Below are 17,591 nucleotides of genomic sequence, written 5' to 3' on the forward strand. Positions count from 1 at the left end.
CTAACTTGATTCACGTACAACTTTATGTCTAGGAGTAGACTCAGATTCAATAGGAACCTCTCGCCATCGGACATAGATTAAGTACTGCCCCCCTAGGATCTACCTTAGGATGGACAATCCTAGCAGAGGTTCTATAGGGCCCAACTTGATGTATGTATCTTATTCATGTTGTCCATCCATTTTGATACATTATTTTAGGGCATAAGCCCAAGAAGAAGGCAAGCAAATGCTCAAGTGGACCACACAGTGAGAATGAAACACCTACCACCCAAAATCTCTTGGGGCCAAAGAGGTTTTGCATCAAACTTATATTTATTTTTTCCATTCATACCCGTCTCTGTAACCTTATGAACAAGTTTGGATGCCAAATAAACATCACAATAGGCTTTAAGAATTTATGTTTTCCCTTTATCAAGGTTAAATGGCAAATAAATATCAGGATGGAAACTAGGAAGATTTCAATAATGGGTGGCATCGCCACCACTGCTTCCTGTTGTGTGGTCCACTCAAGCATTCGGCCTGCTTCTTTTTTTTTTGGGGTTCATGTCTTAAAATGATATTTCAAAATGGATGGACAGCGAGGATAAAACACAGCCCCTACCGCGATCGCCCGTCTCTAGCCAGGGTCTGGTGAGATAGTACCCAATCATAATTGGTGTCGTGGGCCCGCCACAATGTATATGTTTTATCAATGCCATCCATCCATTTATCCAGCTCATCTTAGGGCATGAACCCAAAAATGAGACAGATGGAGTTTTTAATGGTGGGTGTTCAATCACCATTCCCCGTTTCTCATGGTATGGTCCCCGTGAGATTTGGATCTGCATCATTTATACAATAACGATATAAAATGAGCTAGAAAAATGGATGGACGGCATGGATAAAACACACACATTACAGTAGGGCCCGCAGCTTTTCCTGCAGCACACTGTACCAGCGTCAATCCAGCTCAGATCGTGCACACATGTCACACCATGACACATTCAACGGTGGGCACATCTCCACCGTGGATATACAGTATCTCCCGGGAAATTGTCGAGATCCGAAATCATAACCACCAAACTTGGGGGTGGGCCATTTTCTATTGAATGTGGATTCCCATTTTAAACTTGTCTATTTGGTAATCTTTGATGGATCCCAATATAACCAATAACTGTGGACCACTTGTAAGAGACGATGCATGGCAGAGTGTGATTGATGATCTGCAGGCACTTAGAAATTACACACATGGTATACAAGTAGTTAAATTAAACCGTCCAAAAAATGTTACCAACTTTAGATGTACTATTTAAAAATAAAAATAAAAAGTGATATAATTAAATGATTATCGGATTGGTGGACATTTATTGGACGGTTGAAAATGAAAAGCATCCATCAAGTGACCCAGTGTTGATATGCAGGCATAAATAATTTTTTTAGTGCATGCTCATACATCTGCCTTTATATGGACACTGGAACCCATGACCTCAGTGTTGAAATGACATTCTGTTTACCAATGAGCCATTAGGTTGGGACCCAACTTGGCACAAAAACCTATGAAAGCATTTTCTTTTCATTGCTACTTATGGTGTGGCCCACCTGACTTATGAATTGGGCTGATTTTTGGTCCCACTATCTAATCATATTGTGATATGTACCGTTTCGTCTTCTAGGTAGCGACTCCGTCATTTTCTAAGATTGTCAATGAGTCGTCATTTTCTAAGATTGTCAATGTGCCATATGTGATACATTGTCTAGTTATTTAAACCGTAGATATTATGGACCCACTTTGGATGGCAACTCATGAAAAAAAAAATTGTAACACACTGGTACTACAATAGACGGTCATGGAAGAAAATTTGGAAGGATTTGTATTTCAACCAGATAAGACAAGGGGAAATATTTAATTGCTAGGATCTTACAAGGGCCCACACGTAGGTTTGTCGGCACTTTTACACCAGCCATTCATCAGCTGACTATATGACATTCCTGTGAAATTGAATATTTTTGGCTATCCAAAAACTAGAAACTTTAATTTATCCACCCAAACAAACAGCTTAGTTTTTACCGGCCAGTTTGGATACTACATCTTTCCTTGATACTATCTCTCGAGCCAACCCCATACTCAAGTGTGTTGACAGCCCTTTTTGGAAGTAGATCAGATTTCATTCCGGTTGCCAACTCTTTCGAGTCGACTTAGGACTTTGGCACCACAATTCATGTTGAAAAATAGGCCCAACCTAGAATGACTTGGTCAAGCCACCCGACAGAGGTATGGAAGGGTCAGGTTCTTGTCGGTCTTTACATATGTTAGGAAGTAACCGTTGTATTCTAATTTTGACTATATTAAAAAAGCCAATAGAAAAATGACATGTGACATTATATGAGAGATAAAAGTTGATAAAAAAATCTTTAAATTTTTGGAGCACTTTTTGCTAGTTTATAATTAGGGTAAGTTTACCTTTACACGGCAGAACATGGTTGACAGACGGTTGTGGTCAATACATAAAGGCTGACAAGTTATTTAAGGTATGAAGGACGATTGAGGGTAGTAAAGACAAAACCTTGGTAGACGAAAGTAAAGCAAATGACCGAGAAGCATTTAAAAGAAGAACAATTGCAAAAGAGAAACGTATCAAGAGAATGATCTAGAAAGAGATTTTCCAACTAATGTAACCGTTACAATAATGGAAGAAGGGTATAAAGGAATAAGTTACCACATAAATCTATAGATAATAAAGAAATTCAATAGGAAACAAAAAAAAAAAAACTACTTATACCTAATCCAACACAACAAATAAACAAACTTATCTTATCAATTAATCTTTTATCTCAAGTTATCCTACGAGTAGTAATCAAGTAACGGTAATTATTAGCTATAATATTAGTTGTAATCTAAGTTTACACTCATACACTAAATTTGTATCCAATGTTAAGCAATTCTCTCGGGAGAAGCATTCTTACGTATTTTTAAAATCTTTTCTCATGAAAGGCATGAAGAAAATCTTACGAGGACAAATCCCACGCTCCGTTTGTCCCTTGATTGTTATTAAATACAAGTGGTTGAATAAGCAACAGATATTCTCAAGACTGGTCATGTGCATTGATATTGGACTGATGTTCGTAACGTTTCTGGCACACACCCGCGTAACTGAAAACAGACCGAACAGCCAACAGTAACAAGGTCCTGTACTTGTAGATTGTTGTGTTTTATCACCATGGTGGCAGCACGATCACTCATGTCTAATGGGAGATATGTCATCTTGGCCGTCCAACTGTAGCAAGGCAGGTTCGGCCAATCTAAAATAAACGTAGTAGAATACTATTTTCTAACATTACTTTCAAAACCTTTAATCCAATGTATCCTCAAGAGGCAATCTAACCATGCGTGACACAAATTTAAACTAATCCAGCCCGTCCAGATCATGGACAACGGCGTGGACGGACACAGCCAAAATATTAAACCGTTGATAGTAGCCACACCATCATAGCTCGTGTCAATGGCGCATACCAGACAGGCGCTCCAACCTGCATGAATCTTGGACCGTGCCCTTCCAGTGGGGGCCAACAATCTGAACAGCCTAGATCTGCTGTAGAGCATCACATAATTCCTCTTTCTTTAGCATCCATCACAAGTCAAGATGACAAGTTGCACAATCAAAATTGGAATTGCACGTATATAAAATAAAATTCAGTAAAGGATGCAATTAATGTAAATATGGAATCCAACAGTGAGGGGTAAAAAAAAAAACCATGACCGATTTTATTGGTTTGCATAAGCAGTCCACTGAGTAGAAAAAAGACATCACCGTCTCATATGCCGATTCAACGGGCTACGTAAACCACCAAATGGCCCACATGGGCACGTGAGATCCCACACACTTCAGATTTTAAATAAATAAATAAAAACCCTTAAAACCAGCACAACATCAAAATTTAACAAATGTAAGTTGGGAGTATTTTGGGAACTAAAAAATTGAACTGTCATCCAACGTATGAAAACAGCTTAGATTTTGTCCATAAATGGGGCCAAAATAGCCAGAGACAATTTTACCCTAGCAATTAGTTTTAGTTGTGACCACAGCTGGCAAAACACCATACAGCAGAAAAACGCCTCAGTAAGGACCCATTTGGATACCACCAAATAAGTTACTTTTTCTACTTAGAACAGTAGATAAGTAACTTACTTAAGCTAAGTTTGGTTTATGATCAATTAGAAGTAGCTTTTTTATTTAAAGTTACTAAATCACTTCAGTTTAATAAGTAGAAAACAAGATAAGCTGCTTAAGGCACAACTAGCTTATCTTAAATAACTTACCATCCAAACAGGCCCATCAGTTGCTTAATATAAGTTACTTATGTCATAAGTAGCCTATTTTAGTTTCTACTTCTTAAGAAAATAAGTATGTTTGGTAAACAACATGCTTATCAGTTTCTCCTCTCTTTCTTCTCTCTAATGCTTCTCTTCATCAACTTATGGAAAAATAGAAAATCTAAAAAAAATAAGAAAAAAAGTAACGAGGTGATTAAGTACTTTTAAGTTTTTTTTTTTAAAAAAGTTACTTATAACTAATTATAAACCAAACTTATTTATCCGAAATAAGTTACTTATCTACTGCTGTAAATAGAAAAGGTAACTTATTTGGCGGTATCCAAACGGGCCCAATGTCCCCGCTCTAATTCAGTCCGATCGTTAAAAAAAAAAAACGCAGTCATCCATAAAGCGAAAACTTCAGGTTTAACAAAGTTCAGATTCAATCATAGAGAATTTTTTTAAAAAAAAATAGCTATATATGCACTTATAGTGCGTATATATTAAATCTACACTTAAAATAGAAGGGAAAAGGTACTGTGAGGTCGAGCTCTGTGGGCCCCACTGTGATCTATGTGGGGCAACCACCCCATCAGCCAAATGGGCCCTTCCATGTTGGGCATAGGCCTAAAAATCAGGCCAATCCATCACTTACGTGGGCCACACCACACCATAAACAACAGTTGAGAGTCAATATTTACCCAGTGAAACTTTCATGATCATTTATAGGGCCCAGTGAGATGTGGTTCAAACCTCCAGACCATCTATTGTGTCCCCACTTGGATGAGGGATCGCACCAAGTTTCAGCTGTATCCAAAACTCAGGTGGGCCCCAACAAGTGCTTCTAGAGGATTTAGGCATGATTTCACACAGTTTCAGATGGTGTGGCCTACTTGATTTCCCGATGCAGCTGATTTTTGGCATATCCCATAACCCAGAGGGCAAAGTGTGGATGTCCGATACACAAGGTGGGGCCGCACAGATGAGGTCGGCCTCATAGTACCATTTCCCAAAATAGAAAGCTTCAATTAAAATAATTAAAAAATCAATATGCATAAGCAATAATTAAAATAATTAAAAAATCTATATACATAAGCCAACTTACACAAGTACTCAAATAGTGTGTTAACATTATTCTTTGCCGCTCCGTAATCCTTCCTTCTCAACTGCTTCCCATAAGAATCAATTGGTCTCTACTAAAATCTTCCACCACTTAATTGTATCAATAGTGACAGCTACCTAAAAAATAAAACTTGCATGTTTAATACAGTTTGTCTAAAATATGAGGATTTTTTTTACTTTTTTATGGTTGCCTCTCTTCTGAAATATATGAAGTTTTGAACATTTAGTCAATTGTGCGAGTTCTTTTTTTAAAACAAGGAAGTCTAAAATGGGGTTTCCTAACTATAGTTATCGCAAAAGTGCGTGGGGAAGGTTTTAACCAAAAGAAAGGGAATTTTTGTAGTTTAACAGCTCCCTTGCTTTTTAAAAGTATCCTTCCCCCGTTCTCTCTTTCTTACTCAACGCACATGAAGACCCCAATTTTCATTCCCTCTCTCCATGTGCAGGGCACATGCCATACCCCTAGTTGTTATTAAAGATGAAGACCTAAGTGGACCTTTTGGTGACATTCCACATGCAGAAGCAATCCCATGTGACAGTAATTAGGACCCAATGGCAATAGTCATAACTGAACCAATCCAATTCATTACCCTCTGCATCTGGAATCAGGATGGACCACATCAATCAGGACCGTTATCAGGCTAACCTTTGTGGTTAGACCCTGTGGTCTAGATGCTGAATCTTGGAAACATGACTGAAACAAACAAGCAACTCACTAGAGAAAGATGTAAAGTGGTTCATTGAAGAATACAAGCTCACTCAAATAACAAATCCAACTACAGATGCTCTTCAGATCTGAAAAGGGGTGTATCCAAAACGAAGATGTCTGGTCTTTTACTTGCAGTGAAACTGAAACAAAATTCCAATAATGTAAAGCTGACAAGATCGAAAATGGAAGTATAAAATATAAAATGAACACTACCGAATCTTACTAGAACCTCTGTCCTCATCCCCTTCATGCTCTGTGGCTGATCAGTTCATCCTTTGTGCTGCTTCTTTGGCTAAGAGCCTCTCCTTTGCCTTGGTCTTGGCCTGAGACTTCGAACCCATGATGCCGCCTCCCCACTTCTTGCGGTGCTCGTCAAATTTGTCATTGAAGTTAGCCTGCAAAAGCGAAGGATTCAGACACGGAAAGTAAATGCCTCCAACTTTATAGTAGCTTGGTAGATACAACTATTGCCAATGGGCCCCACTGGCCCATCAGGCTCCCAGGGCTGAACCCACCGCCATCCCAGCTCAGCCTATAAATTTGGCCCATGTCAAACCTGGACCTGATTTCTAGGCTTGTCAAATAAAAGGGTCAAGACCATGGCAAGGTTTGGTAGCATTTTCAGGCTGATACCAACCGGGACTGACTTTCGGGCCGATCCAAACTGCCTATTGCAATTGATAGATGTAGCCAAGCTTTTCTAATGACAGATTGATTCTTGATAACTGGGGTTTTTTTTCACCTTGATTGCCTCCACAATCTTGCTGAATTCCATTTTATCTTCATTCTTTACTGATGTCAGACACAGGGCAGTGGCCGTTTTCTTGTGGACAATCTGTACTTCAAAAGTGGACAGAGATTGATGGTGAGTGACAATATAGAAGGCCAAGAATGTTGCATAGAATTATGAAAGAACACCAGAATCCTCAACTAAAAGGCTTGTAAATGAGGAAATGGAGAAAGTTGAAGAAACAAACCGCTCCCAGACGAGCTTTTCCTTTCACGATTGCGTAAGGAATTTCCATTTTCCGGCACAAAGCGGGAAGCCAGACGACAAGCTCAATTGGGTCCACGTCATGAGCAATCACCACCAACTGAGCCTTGTTCTGCATTGACAGATAATATGAAGGTGAATTTAACCCCCCCAAAAAAAAGACTTCTTTTGTTAGGTGAATTTTTAAAAATCAGGGGAAGCCCATGTTGAAACTAATATGGTATGTTTTGGAAGTACTGGGCATACTGGCAAAGCTACTTAACACTGATCTTTGATTGCACAGGGCACATGGCATACAAGCAATTCAACCCAGACTACAAAAATCATGGGCCCCATTGTTAATGGAGCATCACCTGAAAATCAGTCTGATCAGATGATTTTAATCATCTGATTTCACCAAATGAACGTGAAGCGCTCTGACAATCTATTTTTTTACTGTCCTTCAGATGGGCACCAAAGAAATGGCCAGGACAGTTAGGTGTGTGGTTCCAGGTCAAACCCCATCTAGTGAGGGCCCCAATTTTGAAGGTTTGGAATGATGTGTGTGCGTACCGTGTGAGTAACAAGTGGATTGGTTCTACCTGCTCGATAAGGTAGGTGATGTGATTGAGGCCGTATTTGATAACAATGGGCTTCTTTGCCTCCACAGTCTTCCCTTCAGCTTCAGCTTGTGCTCGTTTCAGAAGCCTTTCCTTCTTAGCAGCCTTGTCTTCAGGTCTATATTTGAGTAGCATCTTGAAAAGATTTGTTGCTGGTGATAATATAAAAAACCCAGGATAGTGTGACATCAGGATACCAACATATTCCAAAATGGACCACATGTCCAGGTATTAAGGGTAAAAAATCAGTACTTGTGCATCCATCCTTGCAATTGATTTTCCACGTGTACTAGTTACGGACAAAACCATTTGAGTGAGTGAGAGAGAGACGCTTTTTAGAAACTTTACCAAGATTCTTGTCAAGGGTTTTCGTAAACTGGTTCAGAGCTGGAGGGACCTTCAATCGTTGTTTCAGAATCCTCCGCTGTCTTTGAATACGAACGACCTTTGGCCATTTAACAAATCTATGCAAATCCCTTTTCGGTGGTAATGCACCACCAATTCCAAACTGCTTTGGACGCTTTTCAAATAGTGGATTCACAACCTTCTCCTGTAAAATGAGAAAAAGGCAACCAAAAAAAAAACCACGGCTATGAATCACCATAGAAGACAAAGTTATGAAGTGGGAGAGCTCACCATGTCATGTTTATAGACTTGATGACTCAACATAATTTTATTTTATTTTAAAAAGATCAATTTTGGAAAGTTGTGGCCTGGAAAGACTTGCAATAGATTTTTTTACAAAGCAAAAGCTCAGAAAGCGCATTCACAGTTTGTGGCTAGAACACATTCAACTCAAACAATATGAAGCCTTGAGAGATTAAACTAGAATAGATTCAAACATATGATAACGCCAATTTCAAAGAAGCTGCTCAACCTTTGTTCTTGTCCAAATCAAACAAGCCAGACTTGTATCAAAGGAAGCAGAAATAGCACATTGTTCCAACAAACAAAAATGTTAACCTACATTCCAAATTTCATTTGCTCTCCATTTTTTCAGAGACTGAGGATTGGAAACAAGAGGTTCTGTGCATGCATGTACTTTTTTGGCACTTCTTAAGGGCCCATTTGGAAACCACCAAATAAGTTACTTTTTCTACTTAAAGCAGTAAATAAGTAACTTACTTGAGATAAGTAAGTTTGGTTTATGATCAATTATAAGCAGCTTTTTTATTTAAAGTTACTTAATCACTTGAGTTTAATAAGTAGAAATCAAGATAAGCTACTTAAGGCATAAGTAGCTTATCTTTAGTAACTTAAGATCCAAACGCCCCCTAAAAGATCAGACTGGAAAGATTAAGCTGCATGGAGAGATGGAAGTGCAGGATAAACAGAAGCTAGTGGAGTAATTATCTTGGAGGGATGTTTCAGCGTACTTAATAAATTTGGTTTTCTCACTAACTAATGTACATAAATATCAAAGATCTCAGTGTGACCAAATCCAAGATCTAAACCTTTTTCCCTGTCAAGCTAGTGAAGAAAACTTGTTGAAACTAATCTACCAAAGCACCTTTCTGCCATAACTTCATGAGAATATCCACAAGTGGGCAATTCGTGACTCTGTTGAGGCAATTCCTCAAGCATGGGTATGGGGAGCATGAGAGAAAAGGACGAAAGTTCTATGGCATGTCTTCCATGTCAGTTTTGTGGTCTTTATAGGGTGCATGGAAGATGTTTTGGGTTTATTTGGTCCATGAGAAATCTCCAATTCAGGAGGTATAATAGGGAAGATATTATGGGTTTATTTGGGAGTAGTGATGTTATGTAAATGAGTAAATGAGGCTAGAGTGGGATGGGATGATCATCCTCCTCTTGCTGTTTTTTTAGGAGGAAATAATGAAACCAGCTTAGTCATGTATAGATCAGTCCTGGTAAGATTCAAAAAATCAAAGAAGCCACTGCTTTTCTTCGAGGAAAGTGTGTAATGCATCAAATTCCCAAGAATTATACAAAAGCTTTACTTACAGGCTTCTTCTTGGCTGGTACTGGGGCTTTTCCACCTCTCTTGGGGGCCTGAAGAAAACATAAGTTAAAAGGAAATTAATTTGGCGAACACTATAAAAATGAAAGGAAAAAAAAAAAATTTATAATCATAACATGTAAAGTTAAATGCTTAAAACATTACGACATTTTTATCAACATGAATGAAATAACATCCGAAAAGCATTTTAAAAGCCCCCATCAATGCTATCAATTTATCATGTACCACTAACATGCTCTTATTTTATAGAAATCTCGAAAGCCGTAACTAAAAGGTTACGATGCACCAATTACATGCACATTTTAATTGAAAGGACTGCACCCAATGTTTAAAAAAAATAAAAAAAAGGACCAGCAATCAAACCAGTTTGGACTGTGACCAACCACAAAAATAGACTGGGTTCACTAAACCCAGGGTAAATGGTGGGATACAATATATAATCTTGCCAGCAGAGCTTGGACCTGCAAGTTCCACTTAGAAAGCACGCATCCGAACCGCTATGCCTGTGGCATAATGTTTAGCTATTCTTTTTTTCTCATTTTATACAGTACTACTTGGAGTAAGATGTCCAGGTCAGACCAGCTAGACTGAATCACCTACCAAAAGGGTCACGGTTCAGTCCTGGCTTTAAATCATTGACCATAGCATACAACATAGCAACATTGAAGCATATAATTATAAGAGAAATAACAAGCAGCAACCATGGTATGCTAGATACTAATTTCCATATATACATAATACATAATGCAGGTGGGTTTTTTGTCGAAACTTCTCACATATAAAATACTTCTAAAGAAACAAATGTACAGGTTGGAAGAAGACAAATTCGGGATGACTAATCATAGCAGAATAGAAATAACTGTAGTGTTCTCTCAATTCTTTCAAGTCAAAAGGTTGAGTTCAGGTCTGATACTGGTGTATTGCATCTGAACCCGCCTGAAAAATTCCAGTCTTGTCAGGTTCAGGAGGCACAAAATCTGAGCCTGATTGAGTTTGTCTCCATTTCCTCCTATGAGGTTCACTTTCAAGCAGTGTTCGAAATATCGGTATCGCGCATGGTATTGCACCCTTGGGATACAGATACATATCAGTTATCGCACGGGATATATTGTTTGTATCGCGTAATTTATTGCACTTTTTGGGAAACATAGGGAAACATTGGGAAAATGTTTGAATTTTTCAATGAAACTTCAGGGATTATTAAAAATGACCTTAATACACACTTTTAAATCATAAAATCTCCACAAAAAAAAAAAAGTGCACATAATATGTTTCCTTTGTATAGGGTCCTAAGTCATGCGCTGTCCGATTGAACTAAAACAATTATATTCAAATACGTTGCATAACATTTATAAATGCATCAAGACATGTATACCGTCCATCTGTTTTGCCACCTTAATTTGTGGCACCATACCAAAAATGAAGCATATCATTAAAACCATGCCATATTATCAAGTGGACCATGCCATATGAAACAGTATTGATTGAAGGCCCTAGCATTAAAACCTTCTAGGGCTCATCTTAATGTTTTCATAGTGTTTATTTACCATCCAATCAGTTGATAAGTTCACATAAGCCTGAATGAAAGGAAAAAACAAATAGCGGATTGATCCAGAACTTTTGTGGCCCATTAATAGTCAATCACAACTTTTTCCTATTGTATGGTCCACCTTATATTTGGATGTGCTTCGTCTTTTGGATAATACACTAAAATGATTTGGAAAAACGGATGAACGACATGGATAGAAAATACAGACATTAAGGTGGACCTAGTATTAAGGACCGCACCCTCTTGGGTGGGTATTGGGTCTCACCTAATCCGCTCACTAATTCATGACGTTGATATATTTACTTTTTGATAAGTCTTGGCTCAAAAAATGAGGTAGATTGTGTGGGCCCCATGCATTCTATCCATTCATTTTTTTGGATAAATTTAAAGGCTGAGAAAAAAAAGGGGCAGATCCAGATATCAAGTGGACCACATAAGATGACGTACATAATATGGTGGGACTCTGGCTGTGGGGCCACATTGACATAATATGATGTATATACACCGTCAATTCATTTTGGCATATTATTTTAGGGAATGGGCCAAAAAATGAGGCAAATCCAAAAATGAGGTGGACCGCACCACACGAAAAGGTGTTCATTGAATGGCCACCATTAAAAAAAAATTTAGGGGCTACAAAAGTTTCGAATCAAGCTAATATTTATGTTTTCCCTTCATCTAGGTCTATCAAACCTTATGAACAGATTGGATGGAAAATAAACTCACCGATGGGCCTGGGAAAGCTTGAACGGTGCATATCATTGCCACGACTTCCTATCATGTGGTCCACTTGATCATTATATTTACCTATATTTTAGGCTTATACCCTAAAATGACCTATCAAAATGGATAGACGGTGTGGATAAAACACATATATCATGGTGGGCCCTACAAAGCCTCTGACAATACCATCTGTCTCCGAGGATTTCTATCCGCACCGGACGCGGATTTCCTGCAAAAGGCTTTCGCAGGATGTTCCTGCCTCATATGCTAGATGGGGCCCACTGTAATGTTGGTGAGAAATCCACCCCGACCATTCATTTCGCAAGATCATTTCAGGAGATGCGACCGAAAATGAGGTGGATCCAAAACTCAAGTGGGCTATACGAGAGGGAAAACTGGGAAAGAGTTTTCTACCGTTGAAACTTTCTTGGGATCCACCTTGATGTTTATATGCCATCCAAACCGTTTATGAGGTCATTTCCACTGGGATGGAGTGAAAACATAAAAAACGTATCCTGATATGAAACTTCTGTGGCCATAAAAATGTTTCAACGATGGTCACTGAATCCCTAATGTTTCCTCACGTGCGGCCCACCTGAGTTTTGGATCCACCACATTTTTGGTCACATGTCCTAAAATGAGCTTGCAAAAAAGATGGACATGGCGAATTTCTCACAAACATCACAGTGGGCCCCACCTAGCATCCCAGCGCAAGAAGGAAAGTCTTTCGAATGAAATCCGCGTACGACCGCACGATAAAAAAAGGCTAAAAAGCCCTATTTGTAAGCAGAGAGGGTTTCGGCCCCTAAAACCCTAATCTCTCTCCCCAATCTCCGGATTTCTCCGGATTTTTTTCACATTATCTTCCGAAATCAATTACCTACAAACATCCGAAATCAATTCCCTATGAACAATGCACTTCGATTCAAATGGCCCACTACATGCAGCTTCCAATCAGCGCAAACTCTTCTACAGGGAAATCCACATTGTTGAAGGTTTCTCTCTTCTTTTTCTTCTTCTTCGGATATTTACATAAAAAATAAAAATAAAATTCTTGGTATCTTCTGACGGGTTTCGTATCGCTGGATTGCGATACCGATAATATCAACCGATAGAATCGATATTGCGAACACTGCTTTCAAGCATGAATTATGATCTGGAGTGGAGTTGCGATCTAGAATTGGATCTAAGATCAGATCCTTATACAAGTTTGGATACCGATTCGGATCCATTCCAAAAACATGCCTTTTATAAGGTCTTAAATAAATTATTGGATAAAAATAAAAATATCACATGTTTAAGGTACCCATCCCAACTCGATTTATGATTGAAACCAAATTGTTCTACTTTAATTCAACCCAAATACTCATCAGGCTGGAAATCCAAACCCAAGTCTAATTACATTACATCACACACTTAGGGAACCCTCAGATCCAGTACCCCTTGGGAGACCTACTCAAATAGCTTGCATCAAAGAGAGGATAATATATCAGTATTTTTCAAATGTCCATATAGCAAGGAGATGAGTCCTGCCATTTAAAAGTTTCCTAAACTCTGTAGAATGGATGGTGGTGCTAAAATAAAAGAATGAACAATATCAGGTTCTTTAAAAGCAATGTTAAACAAAATGATACGCATGGATACACTTTGCATACTACCAAAAAACATTTCTATTACTAGTTTTTACAGCAGGGATATTTTCAAATGACCGAGTTGAGAAATTGGAGCAACTGTGTTACATTTTAGAGAGTTTCATTTTGTTTTAGAGATATCTGCCAACACAAGCAGTTCCAAACACCTAAACCATATGTACAATTTTTGAGAGATGCTAGAGCCTAGGTTGTGGGGTACAATATGAGCATGCCATGAGAACATAATAGGTACAGCCTATAAACTTATGACACGCTAGATGCTGTATCATGTTATTGCTCTACGAGATGCACTGCAGCAAATGGACAGTGTAGTCTATGGCTCTGAAGTCTGAACTGTTCATTTGGTCCAATCCACCGTTCAAGGCCACCATGCAAAAATCACAATGGCAGACTAGTCCAAAATTTGATCAATGACACATATAATGTTCAGACAAGAAAAATGCACCCAATCATCAGCTTGAAACATCAATTTGGCAAGCACCAAGTTGGATTGGTTATGGTTCTCAACAATCACCTCAACCAAAGTATCCCAGCCATGAACCATCCCATCAGTGGTTCAAAAAAGGGAAATGCCAGTGACACAGACAAAGATGCAAAGTGGATCAAGGAAAAAAAAAAAAAGCAACGATGAATGTCGTTGGAAACCCACAATCCTCTAGTCTATACTTCACAATTATCAACTGCCTTCCTCTTCCAAGCAATAGGTGCAAAAGCACTAAACAGAATTTTATTGATTCCATTATATCATAATGCCATCACATGTCCAATAAGAACTATTTACAGTCTTGCTTACAAAGTGAGGCGCTACTGCCATGTGAATTGATCATACTGCCCCTAGTTAATTCTTTTCTCCATTAGCTCTCAAGTGAGGGTACTTTAAGCATTTCATTTAACTTTTTTTAACAGATAAAAAAATAAATAAATAAAACAAACTAAAGAAGCACTGCTAATATGGCTGACAATAGGTAGCCGGACCCATGGATAACTGAGGGATCCAACTTGGTTTAAATGGGGCTGGGTCCGATTGCCGAACCAGTTATAAGGATCAGGGTCAGGGTCAGCTATCTTGTACATATCTAAAAACAGGGTGGTCCAATGTCAGGTCAGGACTCAGGAGTGGATGGCCCGGTTGCATCGGCTAGCATTTGGATAGCAGGGACAGTCCAGTGGGTGTAATTCTTGCATGACACGTCACCGGAGTGGATGGTCCAGAATGATTGATGGGATTATCCACGTGTCCAAATGGATGAATATACAGAAATGTCAAATGCTTGATCCACAAAATAGCATTCCTTGTTCAGCTAGCAACAATTGGGAAGGGCTCATCTGAGCAATCCAGGCCCATAATCTGGTAGGACCATATGCTTGCGCCCAAAGAATTTCCCTTTCCCGGAAAGGACCGATGCAATAAAAGGAACTTCTTCCGAAATGTCACCGGTCAGCAAAACCATCCATTCTCATACCACCAATCAGACAGTTACGATCGTCTGATGGAGAAGACTTCCAAGGCATGGCCCATCAGCAACCAACCCCACAAGTAGAGCAGTGCGGATCTCCTGAGTGTGGTCCCAACATGTAGGTGTGCACGGCAGAGCAAAATAGCCATTTTTCGGTCGAGCATCAAATAATAACCCCCGAAATGATTAATTTCAGCAGGAAAAACATTTAAAAATTAAAACGAAGCTTGAAATCATCTGAACAATGCCTCCTACGCATACAGACATCGGATTTGAGATAAAAATGAGAGATTCAAACAGCAGAAATAAATAAATAAATAACGGAAAAAAGAAACCCTAGCGTTGATTACAGCAGAGAGAGAGATATGGAGATTCTGGTACAGATGAAGATGACGATAGAATCAAGATGAAAGAAAAACGAAGAGAAATGCTGCTACGTACCATCGCCTTCGATGCCTATGCGAGAGCAGATCGAAACCCTTGTTTTTTTTCGTTTTTTTGATGTTTTTCTGGAGCGGCAGCCAAAGGGCGGAAGAGGGTTTGGAACGGCCTCTTTATAGGGTTTTTCAGGGACAGGCAGGCCCATCTTTAAACCCTAGACGCCCAGGTACGATAGGGGATGTCTGATACTCTGCTATAGTATGAAGATCGATACGCTTGCACTTCGAAGTCGTAATCTATGACTTGTGGACCCCACAATCAGTAACCGGTAGTCCAAAAATCTGACCGGCAGGACAAACATTGCCAAGATTCATGACACTCGTTTGTTGGAATAGACCGTGAGATATTTTTCATTTTCAACCGTCCAATAAATGTCCACAAATCCAATGGACATGAACAAGCTAGGACCCTAAGCTCTCTGCTAGAGCGACCGTTGATCCTTTACGGCGGAGGCCGTATCCCTGCAAAACCCTTTTCTAACCCCTCGTAAGCTAGGTTGGGTCCACCGTGATGTTTGTAAAAAATCTGCCCTGCTCATCCGTTTTAAAAGATTATGTTGGAAAATGGCCCAAAAATAAGGTAGATTTAAAACTCAGATAATATAAAATAAAGAAATACCGACAGTTGAAACCTTTCTAGGGCCACTGTGATGTTTATGTGCCGTTTAAACTATTGATTTGGTCAAATTTACTTGGATGAACTCAAAACACAAAATTATCAGCTATATCCAAAACTTTTTGCCCGTGGAGTTTTCAACAATTGACTTTCAATCTTCCTTGTTTCCTGTCTTTGACCCACTCGACTTTTGTAACTGCCACACTTTTTAGCTTACGGCTTGGCATGATCTTGAGTCCCATCTTGTGAATTGCGAAAGGGTGTGAAGGAAAGGAAGATCCTAAGCTCTACGGGAATTCTGGTATTCTGGTATTCTTATCTGGCGTATATGGTAAGCTATCCAAACCCTAATCGCCATGTCCCATGCACAGACAAATTCGTGGGCCTATTCCGCATATAGATTAAGTCTCACAGTTGGGAGCCATGCTTCTGTGCATAGGTATGGAAGATCGCATCCAGCTATTTCAGATCAAATTAGGGATTTTGAATTCCTGAAACAGATCTGCATCAGGGATTTTCGAATTCCTGAAACAGTTGTGATCAGGGATTTCCGAGTCCCTGAATCCAGAAATATTAAGATCAGGGATTTGAATTTCGAAAACCCTAAAGACAAATACAGCAATTAGGGATTTCGAATCCTAAATCCCAAATTGGGAATTTCAGATTCCCAACCCCAAAATCCAAAGTAGATTAGGGGATTCAATTTCCAATCCCTAAAATCAGAATTTCAGATTAGGGATTTGGATTCGAAACCCTAAATTCAGAGTTTCAGATCACAAATTTTGGATTTGAAATCCCAAATACAACAATTAGGGATTTCAAAAATTCCTAAATCCAGTTTTTCAGATTGGGGATTTTCGATTCCCGTATCAGAAATTAGGGATTTCCATTCCATAACCCCAGATTCAGTAAATATTAGGGATTTTGATCCCATCGGACCTCATCGATCTAGTCTCTTACCTTGACCTGATGGATCGGCGGCCATTGACGAACCGCGTCATAGCTAGACGAAGGTGATGGCTCACCACCATCTTTCTTCCTCTTTCCGAAGCCATTACCAGTGTCTCGAGCTTTCATGTTCACCAATGGCAGCCACGGCCACCGCTGTTTCCGACACCGTTTACAGTGCCGTGTTGCTGTGACTGCAAGAAATCCTAAAAAATAAGAGGAGCTTGATCTCTCCTTGTCACGTCGGGCGGACTTCCTGATCGGCTCTCTCTCTCTCTCTCTCTCGGTGAGAAAATTTCAGAGATGGCCTCGAGAAGAGTCTAGGGCGCTGTTGAGATTATAATAGTCAGGTCTGCAATATAGGACCCGAACTGGAGCTTTCTGGTTACGGACTATTGATTGATGGGCCCTGATATCGTTCTAGGCCCATTAATCCTAGTGTCTGGTTCACACAGTAACATTAAGTTTTATTTTGGTATGAACCATCTACGTGTTCAATCACGAGCATTT

General features: G+C 39.3%; 1 protein-coding gene across 2 annotated transcripts; it reads right to left on the reverse strand.

Annotated features, from left to right (window-relative positions):
• Positions 1–6,129: 6,129 nt before the first annotated feature.
• LOC131219448 (large ribosomal subunit protein eL8y-like) lies at positions 6,130–15,674 on the reverse strand. Of its 2 annotated transcripts, XM_058214583.1 has the most exons (8): positions 15,519–15,674; positions 9,681–9,728; positions 8,064–8,265; positions 7,698–7,867; positions 7,100–7,228; positions 6,865–6,957; positions 6,346–6,517; positions 6,130–6,262 (listed from the first exon to the last, which is right to left on the reverse strand). In XM_058214583.1, exons 1-7 carry the CDS (start codon positions 15,519–15,521, stop codon positions 6,386–6,388), a joined length of 777 nt encoding a protein of 258 aa, XP_058070566.1. In that variant the 5' UTR covers positions 15,522–15,674; the 3' UTR covers positions 6,130–6,262; positions 6,346–6,385. The 2 variants fall into 2 exon arrangements, with proteins under 2 accessions (XP_058070566.1, XP_058070565.1); XM_058214582.1 differs by having other exon boundaries at positions 6,130–6,517.
• Positions 15,675–17,591: the final 1,917 nt, after the last annotated feature.

This window comes from Magnolia sinica, chromosome 11 (genome assembly GCF_029962835.1).
Source record: "Magnolia sinica isolate HGM2019 chromosome 11, MsV1, whole genome shotgun sequence".
Lineage (NCBI taxonomy): Eukaryota > Viridiplantae > Streptophyta > Magnoliopsida > Magnoliales > Magnoliaceae > Magnolia > Magnolia sinica.